At 32.6% G+C, this 10,620-nt stretch overlaps 1 protein-coding gene across 1 annotated transcript; it reads right to left on the bottom strand.

Moving 5' to 3' along the window:
* Positions 1-329: 329 nt before the first annotated feature.
* On the bottom strand, positions 330-10,608 carry LOC129224346 (peptide methionine sulfoxide reductase-like). Its single transcript, XM_054858788.1, has 4 exons — positions 10,469-10,608; positions 6,712-6,963; positions 4,861-4,990; positions 330-2,205 (listed from the first exon to the last, which is right to left on the bottom strand). Exons 1-4 carry the CDS (start codon positions 10,606-10,608, stop codon positions 2,044-2,046), a joined length of 684 nt encoding a protein of 227 aa, XP_054714763.1. The 3' UTR covers positions 330-2,043.
* Positions 10,609-10,620: the final 12 nt, after the last annotated feature.

Here is a 10,620-nt window from a genome sequence, read left to right as displayed (position 1 = left end):
TTTTGAAGGCGGGTAAACGGCAGTATCTGCAGAAATGAGTTTTACAATTTATTAATGAAACGCCTTATGGATTCAATACTAATGCCAGGGAAACGTTGGGATTAGACATTTTTTTCAAGCTTTTGTTTCACCTGAAACTGAATGAGCAAGCTTGTACACAGTAAAGCTAACGTACAATAACTGTCAAAAATAAAAAATTTGCAGTTAGTGCTCTTTAACTGCCCACAGCAGAATCATCTTCACGCTAAATTTGCTTTTAATCATTTGCGATCACTTATATTTGATTGGACTGTGTTTAGCAAAATGATTAAGTTCACTAAATAGCAAAATATTATGTTTATTCAATCCATATTTACAGGACTCTGAAACAAGTAAGCAGAAGACATTGCAAAATAAGTACACATTTATTTACAACATTACTTCATCCAAATATTTAAAAAAAAAAAAAAAAAACTTACAATAAGCCCTTTAAGTGGTGTAGATTTAGACCGATAACTTCGACTATGGAAATAATTTACAAAGTTATTTCACTAACTTAGTCTAAGCTACATACTCTAATCTAGCAAAAGAAAACTGGCAAAATTTGGAAACATCTCGGTAACTGAGAACTTATTGTTGGCAGTTTTTTAAACCGTCAACACATTTCTTGCCGCCACAGACTAGGCTCTAATGATAATACTTTTTCACTTTGTCGATATAGAATGAATGGATTAGTACCCAAAATTTGGCGATAGCATCAAAACTAATAGGAATAATATATATGTGTACAATATATATATGTTACTAATTATGTGCTTGCAGAATATTATTCACTTAACAATTTTGTTCATTTATGTTAGTTTTAATTCCAAATGATAATTTGTAATTGAAATTACATACTTTTTGTAATTTAAAAGAATAAAACTTCTGATGAAATTCAGGTTTTTCGCGCTACTGTCCAAATTGCTAGAAAACACAAAAGCAAAAGAAATATGAAAAGTTTTCACTGAGAAAAAGCCAATAGAGATCCGATAAAACTGAGCTAGCAAATTCAAATGACATTTGTTCCATAGTTTTAGTATGATGGCATGTTTCGCATTGAACTTTCCTTAACTGAAGATGTTTCAATCGAGCAATTAAGTCGATGGTATCGAATCTGCAGGTCGCCCCTCCCTAGGGGGCAAAAAATTATTGGGAACGCAGCTATTACAAAATTTTTTAAACAAATTTTAAAAAAAGTGACAGAAAATAATAACAGGCAATCGCTGCGGCATTCAGGTTCAAGCGCTCGCGCTGCGCTAAAAACAGCGATTTCTTTGCAATAACATCCCGGTATAAAACAATTTTCGAAAAAAAAAAAAAAAAAAAAAAACTTGTCGTCTCGTCACATTGATTTTGTATTGATAGTTCACAAATTTTGTATTTTGAGCATCTATTTTGCTGCAGTTTCGTACGATTTGCTAATGTAGTAAAACTATCAATACTGATATTACATACAATGATAAATAAAATGTTTTAATTTCGAAAAACTATTTCACATAAAATATTGTAGACTTTTCTACCCACGAAACAAATTTTATCATCAGGATAATACTCAGGAAATTACATAATTATGAAAATTGAACAGGAAGGGAAAACATTTTGTATGAGAAGAAAGGGAGACACATGTTTAAGATTAAAGGGTACAGGTATGAGTTTATAAGCTACAATTAAAATGTTCGGAAACTACTGAATTAAATACTTGATTTACTAAAAATAATGATGTAAGGAATTCTACGCTTCCTTTCCCCAGCAACCTCATATCCAAACTGTAAAATTGGAGATGAGTAGTGACGCCATCTCTCGACGGCTCAACCAGTTATAGTAGATCTGCACAAGGGACAACGATGGCGTATCTACTAGGTGCCATTTCACAAAAATGACCATCAAGTTTTGAATGGGCAAATACCTTCACGGCAGTGATAAGCACATGAGGAAATAAAATGACCCCATTTATTTTCTATTATATGGAATGCATCTAATTATCGCCCGTGATGTTCTGACAGTTGCTTCCAACATTCAACTTCAATATCCGAAAAGTTTCTTCACATAGTTCCACATTACTATGATTACAGTTCGAATGAAAGGTTCTACTGTTGCAGGTGCTAATTTCTTAGTGATATGTTGTTTCACGTATTCAACTTGATCATCACTAAGGTTTAGTTGTTCCACTTGTGTCTCGAACTCCTGTAAGAATAAATACACTTGAGTGGTCGAAGAAAGAAAAATGTAGTTTGAAAATGGAAAAAATAAACTTTTTTTACGGATTTTTTTTTGTCATCACTCAATACACCAATGTAAACAATATCATTATATGCTTGTTATTTTAAGGTTTCCTCATAAAAAACCTTTTGGACAAGCTAAAAAATCCTATATAATGAGAAACATTTTCAATTAGTGGACTCCCTCTATCTGAACACTCTCTAATGTGAACAACCCGATATTCTGAACTCATTTTGATGATCACGGCTAAACTCCATGAACTTAACATAGGTTCACCTCTCTGTACTCTGAACACCCTATAATATGAGCATCCCAGCATTATGAACGCTATTTTTAACCCTATTCAATTATCATCTCTCAATAAATGAACATCGGGAACTCCTATGGGTCAAATTGGAAAGCCTGAAACACATTCACGATTTTATCAATGATTAAATGGCATTTAAAGAGAAAATGGAGAGAGGAAGGAGAAAAATTAGTTTCCTGGATATTACTGCAGCACATGAAATCATTCAGCTGAGCAATATAATATGAGTGAAATTTCTTCCACTGGATTGCATTTTAAGAATCTAACTATAGTATCAAGTTGTATTCAAAAACCTTTAAAGTGTATTATTACCTTCAAGTAAGATGCGGCTGAGAATCACCCGGAAACATTTTCACTTGGATGATAACACGAACTTTGCATGAGAATACACAATGCAAAAACAGATTAAAAAAAATGTTACAAATTCTGTAAATAGTAATTATTTTTATGATTAATTTGTCGTAATCTAGCTAAATTAGGCGTTTACTAAATTATCTTTCCTCTAAAATTATTGTAGCAACATAACCTGTAAATAGTTTCTTGTAATGAATATACAGCTTCCGTACATTCGGCCGAAGTATACGGTCCCCTCATTTCTGAATGATGAAATTTGTGAATGGAAAGAAATAAAATAACGGTCTACGATTTTCGGGAATCTTGTGGAATATTTGAGAGTTCTCTTTCGATGTCCTGAGAGTTCTCTTTCGATGTTTTCAAAAAGCGTCCCGCATGACAAAAAGTCCGTCTCGATTGAGAATTTGTACTGAGAGTGTATTAGCTCTGTTTATTGCGAGGCATTTCGCTGTGTTGTTTTTCGTATTTGGATGAAAATACGTGTGTAACCGTTGAGTTTACGGTGTTGATTGATATTTGCTCAATTGCTGATGATTAATTTAGCAGTTGTTAACGATCTTTCCTGTACATAGTGTAAATAAAGCTCCTGTGTTTTTCTCAAGAACTGTGTTGTCCTTTCAAGAAAGTTGAAGCTGCACCGGAACCCTTAACAATAACTTTTTTTTCCTGGTATTGTACCGATAGCTGTATTGTAATATTTTAATATTGAATGTTACGTTAAACTTTCTAAATAAATAAATGGAAAATTTAAGGCCCTAATGAGTTGAATTAGACATTGCACAAGCCACCAACCCAAAATTCATCACCTCTGTTTCAGTTACTGGTACAGCTCACTGGACAAACTACTGAACATATCAACCAACGCAATAGAATGCATATACTTGCATTTTCCAATCTCCCTCTATAATGAACACCCCATAATCTGAACACTTTTTACACTTTTTTTCGGTCCCATGAGTGTTCAGAATAGAGAGTCCACTATACATTCAAATACAATTCAAAGAAATGGAGTAATCATTCTATAAATGAAAAATGTACTTTTGAAAATTACCTTTGCACGTCTGTAAATTATAAAATTTTTAATTTTTACCAATTTGGAACACATTGATGAGGAAGTCAATGAAAAAATATTTTCGGGTAATTATTGTCTATGAAAGCAACTAGTTTGCTTTTGGAAACATATCAGATTTTGTTAGATTTTCTCAGTTTAATATTCAGTTTTACTGTGAAAAACATATCTAAAAAAATTTGAGTAAATACAAAATAGCTGTTAAAAATGATCATGAGAAAAAAAGAAGTTGTGGGGAAGTTAATGGAAGCGTGTCTAATTATTTTAAATCAATCCGTTGCGTTTCTCAATTGTCGAGACATACTAAATACGTCTCAGATAAATAAATACCCCCCTCGGAAATCCTTTATAACCTACAAAATGGTTTTCCTTGGTTTGCCCTTTTTTTTCATGCAAGGAAATTTTTTTTAAAAATCTTTCTTTAAATCTAGGGGTAAAAATGTAAAGGCAATTGAATGCAAATATTTTTAAAGGTAATTTCTTAAGTTACTCATGTGTCAGAATTAATTTTACTATCTTTATATCCTGTAAAACTTGAAGTTAAAATTTGAGAAAAGAAACAAGCGATATACAGCTTTGTACGGATAGCGTTTTCCATTCAGTATATTTCTTCTTCTCTTAGTTTTTGATTTTATTTTTATTGGCTCTTTAGAATTAACCTAAATGTAACGATATTAATATTAACTGAAATTTTTGAGTGTTATAAATAATAAATCTTTATCTTGTACTTACATATTTCATGCTTTTTAGTGCGAATCAACCTCATATGAATAATACTTAGATTAAATTGCTTTAAAATTTATAATTATGTGCATATACATGCACTTAACGTGGAAAAAAGCTAAAATAAGCATTTACGCATTCATTTGAAAATAACCTAAGATCTTACCTGCAATGTTCCATGGCCAGATAGGAACCCATTTAGTTTTGCGTCACGCGTTGACGTCACAGGATCTTCAGATGGTAGGCTGTTGTAAAACCTGCGGTGGTAGGTTCTCAAAATGTATTTTTGATGATAACTAAAATTAAAAAATAAATAACATTTTAGAACCTTATCCCAGAAGCATATTAGAGGGTTTTCTGAAAACTGTTAGAACATTAGAAATCAACGGTACAAAACATGATGAATTTAGATCACAATGAATAGAAGTCACAGTTACGAACGAATGTGTTTCTGTTGAATGTACAGCAAATGACTTGAAGTGGAAAGTAAAACATAAAATATAATGGAAATTATAAAACAAAAAATAAGCCTTTTAAATTATTTTAAAAAAAAATTAAGAAAAAATAAAATTACATAGATTTTTATGATGCAAATAAACAGAAAGCACATTGAATTATCCGTAATATAATTGTATTAAGTTGAATATACGGATGAAATTCTTTAAGGTTTGCTTTAAACATTTTACATACTTATATACTCTACCTAAAAAAATTATTGAAGCTTCACTTAATAAGTATTAATATAGAAGAAAAATGTTTTTCATATACATATATAAAAAGAAAAATATTTTTTCAGTTTTTCCCTCACTATGGAAGCGAAGTTCTGAAAAGAAAGTCCAATTTCACAATTAAACTAATGTCAAATTTAATTCAAAAACTTCAATTGAAGAACTCTACTTTGATTTCTAGGCACATTTAATGTGAGGGGAAGAATGAATCCTTAATTTTTGAACCTTAAATATAAAAAATGCGACTAATTGAGCACGAAACAGGTTCGATTAGAATCCATGATCGGGCTAACAAAGGTTCATAGTAATTCTGATAGCGTATCATGTCACTTCAAAATTACAGTGACGTCACAATGGTTATAAGTCACCAAATTTCGACGACTCACGTGAGTCACGCTGTGATTCATTCGTGAAGTGATTCCTGTGTCTTTATTGCAACGTCACCGCTGTAATTAACTTGCGAAAAGTGAGCTTGCGATGTTTAAAAGAAGTCACCGCGAAGTAGGTTGTGACGTTACTTCAAACTTTATAATGACGATTTGCAACCGTCATTTGACTGGGACCAGGAACGTCTTGATAGGAGGTAACGGGGAGGGGGGGAGGGGGGGGAGTTACTGTAACCATCCAAAAAGTTCCTTATTTGGAAAATTGTGTCTGACTATTCGGCAAACATATTTTTATTTGGCAAAAATTAGAGTTTCATTCGGCACATTGAGAACTTCCGCCCTTCCAAATATTTAAGTTCGGGGCGTAATTGACTTGGACCCTTATATAACCATTACGAAACTTTCACATATGAGTCACATTTTAGCCATCAGCTGAAATGTGCTATCAGATTACTTATTACAAGCATGTACCGACAACCAGGTAACAACATCTAGAGACTGCAGTTTCGCCCTTGTTATGGGCTCGTTAGTCTGGAATAGTTTATAATTTCAAGCTTGGGGCAGAGGTGCTCTCATTTAAGCTGATATTGCCTGCAAATTGGTAGTCAAAATTAATTAAGCATTCCAGCGAGATTCATGGAATCTCGCTGGTTGTGGAACAGTTTGTTGGTAATATAAGCTTCAATGAAATTACAGCTGCCACCAGTTCAGTTATCAATCATTTTAGACTGACAAGTCTTTACAACTGCAAAACTGCAGTCTCTGGATGTCATAACCGGGCTGTCGGCACATGTTTGAAGTTCTGCTTCAGCCCTTGCTCATGAGAGGTAACTTACAGTTTTTACAGGATGCTTACTGTTGGCAAAAAAAGAGAGACTATCTATGTGAAGTTATTTAACTTACTCTTCTCCCTCGTAAAAAACATTGAGAGGTAATATTTCTGTAGCGATAGATTTCCCCAGTTCGCCTTCTTTTTGTCGTTTGCTTTCTTCAGCTAATGCCTTCTGTAAATTGTTCGTGTAAAATATAGCAGACATGTACTGACGCTTTTGACAGCTGCATGGGTCGTGGAATTCCCAGAACAGATTGAGGAGGTTCTCATAAGAAATCAACGAAGGATCATACTGTATTTCAACTGCTTCCGTGTGGTCTCCTCTGGAAAGATATAAACATGAAAATAATGAAATAAACTAACTTTAAGATTTACATACAGGGACTGACAGCGGAAGACTCCCTGATTGCAAAATTAAATATTTCGATAACAAAGAACGATATTGAAATAAAATAAACGGTATGTTTATTGTGAAACCCATAAAAACCATGTACAGGAACTTGGAAATTAGTAACCAAAAATTGAGAACAGGTTGCGTTCCACAGTGTAGTTGCAACAGAAGTCCCCATAAATAGTGCTGCGAAGGGGCTGTACGATCATTTCTAGTGTAAATTTAAGCACCCCTGAGAGGCTAAAGTACGGCTGAACCACCTAATCACTTCGCAGCACACAGTTTGGGGACTTTTATTGCAGTTACAGCATGCAGCACCCCATGTGGAAATTTTCGTTTCTAATTTCCAGTTTTCTCTACTTGAGGACTAATTTATCAAAAGGGAACATATCCATTTTCTAAAAATGTTCAAGAGGTGAGAAAAATGAATTAGAGTAAGAGCAAAATAGTTTTATCAACTTCTCTAAGTAGAGAATTGAGCACGAAAGCACAGCAAATCATGTCCCATAGTAAGAAATTTTTGTGTAAAAAAATAAGGAGATATCGCCATCTTAATTTTTTATGTGTGCCCTTTTAAACGAAAATCTGAATGTTAAGAATTCCAATTTCACCAAAACCCTGATATTTCACCTTCTTATATTCTCTTATCGAAGTACATGAACCTAAAAGTAGTGTATTAAAATTTGAGGATTTTGGACATGTATTCCTTTGGATCTAAAAGTCTTCGTACTACAGATTCTTTCAAGATGTGTCCCCTTTTGTTCAAAATGAAACGTGCAGGGGACGGATTTGTTACCTTTTGATCAAAAAGCCACACTTTACCCTTAAATAAAATAGGATTTCCCACGTTTGGACTTCTTGAGAGTAAGTGATTTAAAAAATGTCATCTGAAAGATTTAGGAAATGTCATAAAATGATTTTTTCTAAAAAATGGATGTGTTCACTTTTGATAAATTATTTCTCACTTGGTTTTTATGGGTTTTTCAATAAACATGCCGTTTATTTTATTCCAACATCGTCCTTTGTTTTCGAGACATTTAATTTTAAATTCAGGGAGTCCTTTGCTGGACGCCCTGTAGTCGCGTCTGTACTCAGCTAGATTAAAAAACATCCATTCTTTATTGCCTGGACGTTTAATCAAATAAATTAAGAGAACGTTGTCATTTACATTGCGTTTAATAATTTCGAAAAAAGAAAAGTATTATCGAAAAATTGGGATAACAAAAATAGCAGGTCTTACGCTATGCATTCTTCAAAAAATGCAATTTAACTCAATCATTTTTCCAATTGAATACATTTCAAATACACGCAATCACCTTTTTGAAATGTCCCAGTTATATATTTTAAGATAAGTTCTTATGACAAGGCAAAACGGCAGCAGGGAAACATTACATCAGAAATAAAAGAGCTAACTTAAACCGAACTGTATTATTACGCACTTTTCACATCTATTACTTCACACCTGTCAAAGCGTTCCTCAGCAACCGTACCTATAATTGTGCACCGAACTGACACTTTAATTGGTTTGAATCTTGATGAAATTATATGAGCCGGGTTTAAAATAATCCCCCGCTTGACAATTTGAGTGTTAATGCATATGGCGTTTTCGGCAGTAAAATTGAAAAACACTGTCTTACTTTTTCTGGACATCGTGAAAGAGGATTTGTTTCGCACTGTTCATTTCCAAAGGGATTATGCGTTGTATTGTAATATCGGGAATCCGAATGGAAAGACATAGCATTTATGCACGCGTAATTCCGTGTTGTTAAAGTAGAGCTTTGAAATATATCTTTATTAAGAATAACTGCGATGTTTAGTGTCAAAAATCATCTCAATCCATTTTTAAGAAAATATAGGAGATACATTAAATATTTAAATTTTTAGAGACTTTTTCCCGTTTGAATAACATTCAGTGTACGACTTTATTTTTATTTAAAGTTAGCAGTATTGTTTAATTATTTACAGATAAAAATAATTTTGGTTGATATGGTTTCGAAAAAAAAAAAAAAATAATAATAAAAAAAGTTCTGCATTTTTTTCTTTAAAAAAAATGTCCATTCAAATTCCAATTAAATTCATGTGGTGTCTCAAATTTATGCCATGAAGTAGCCGCAATCACATGAACAACATTCCCGTGAAAACATATTTTAAACAAACCGATAAGTTGAACTTAATTATTGCTAACCATTATATGAACATTCAAGAGAAATTTTAAGATGTTTAATTTTTAAAATTAAATTAAGAATTTGTTATATTTGAAAATTAGTTCCAAGGTAGATGACGGGGCCCTTGTGAACACAACATGTATGGGGGCGGGGGATATGTGAGCAGTTCCCATATCCTTTCCGTAACATAGGTATAGAGTAGAGTTATTATAAGTGTAAAAAAAGGGTGTAAATATTTATAATTATTGTTTTGCTACACTCAGTTTGTAAACTTATTGTTACTTATTATAACATTATTATTATTAATTAATTAATTTATTTTATTACTTTTAACTTTTTAGATTCCTTTTTTACGAAATAGTTGGACAACTATTTAGTGTTATACGCTCTATAACAAAAAAATCGATGCACCAAGAAGGAGTTGTCCGATCTTGGTGCGTCATTTTTTTTTTTTTTTTTGTTTTAGAGTGTATGATATTTACAAGGGAAAAAAAAGACAAAATATTTTTTTTTGAAACTAAAAACTGAAGTTTAAAATAATTTTAAAATTCATCATCATATTCTGTATGAAACATAAATATACTATATAAGAAGAAAAAACTTTACATAATAAAATAATCTTTTTATTGTTTAGTCTTATAAAGGTTTCTTTCTTGTCGATCCAGTGATTAGAACATGCTACGAAACTTTAAAATTTGACAGTGAGAAGAGTTATATAGCTCAGAAAATATATCTTCTTATTGACACTTACTGTACAACTTAAACTGACACAGGTTACTATTGCGAAGGACTATAGGTTACAAACCCGTCAATTGAATTGGCATATACGTATATATTTCACATTAAAGAGTTTTTTTTTTTGAAATGTCATGTTTGCCGGCAGTTTTCAACGCTGTTCATACGTGCCCCAGACTTGTTCACATGCGCCCCCCTATAGGAGCACATGTGAACAATTGACGACGGTTTAAAAAATCCATAAAGTAAAAAAATAATTAAAAAAAAAATCTGGAAAAAATTTTTAGAGCACAAAGAAAAGATAATTCAATCACATAGACACTTTTGCTCTGAGATATTGATAATATTTTTTTTTTGTGAAATTAAGAAATATAAAAAATTACTCACATGTGTGCCCCTTTTCCCTTGTGTCTTTCAAGATTGTTACATTATTATCTCAAGCATTGAGACTTTAAGATACGAAACTAGTCCTATTATTTTGCAGACCTTAAAAAATACATTGAAAAAATTTAAACGATTTAAAAAAATCTCACTCACACTCTGGGATAGTTGGGCGCTGGTCCCGAACCCCCACAATATCCTACCCTGGTTCTGAGAACTTCCGGACGACATCCGAACTGAGCGTCGGGCTTCCAGAAGCATGCGAGAGCGAAATAGGCCTTTTCGATGTCAGGCATTCTGTTCGACTG

The sequence above is a fragment of the Uloborus diversus genome, chromosome 6, assembly GCF_026930045.1.
Source record: "Uloborus diversus isolate 005 chromosome 6, Udiv.v.3.1, whole genome shotgun sequence".
NCBI classification, from domain to species: domain Eukaryota; kingdom Metazoa; phylum Arthropoda; class Arachnida; order Araneae; family Uloboridae; genus Uloborus; species Uloborus diversus.
Note: the sequence above shows the minus strand (reverse complement) of the source record. Positions and strands in the feature narration are given on the sequence as shown.

Bases quoted from the DNA above. Each gene is read 5' to 3' on its own strand.
- LOC129224346 (XM_054858788.1), bottom strand. From the start codon at position 10,608: ATGCCTGACATCGAAAAGGCCTATTTCGCTCTCGCATGCTTCTGGAAG. The intron at 6,964-10,468 runs GTGAGTGAGATT...ATATCTTTCCAG, and splicing joins GCGCCCAACTATCCCAGAGT to AGGAGACCACACGGAAGCAG. The intron at 4,991-6,711 runs GTAAGTTAAATA...TTTTAATTTTAG, and splicing joins GTTTTTTACGAGGGAGAAGA to TTATCATCAAAAATACATTT.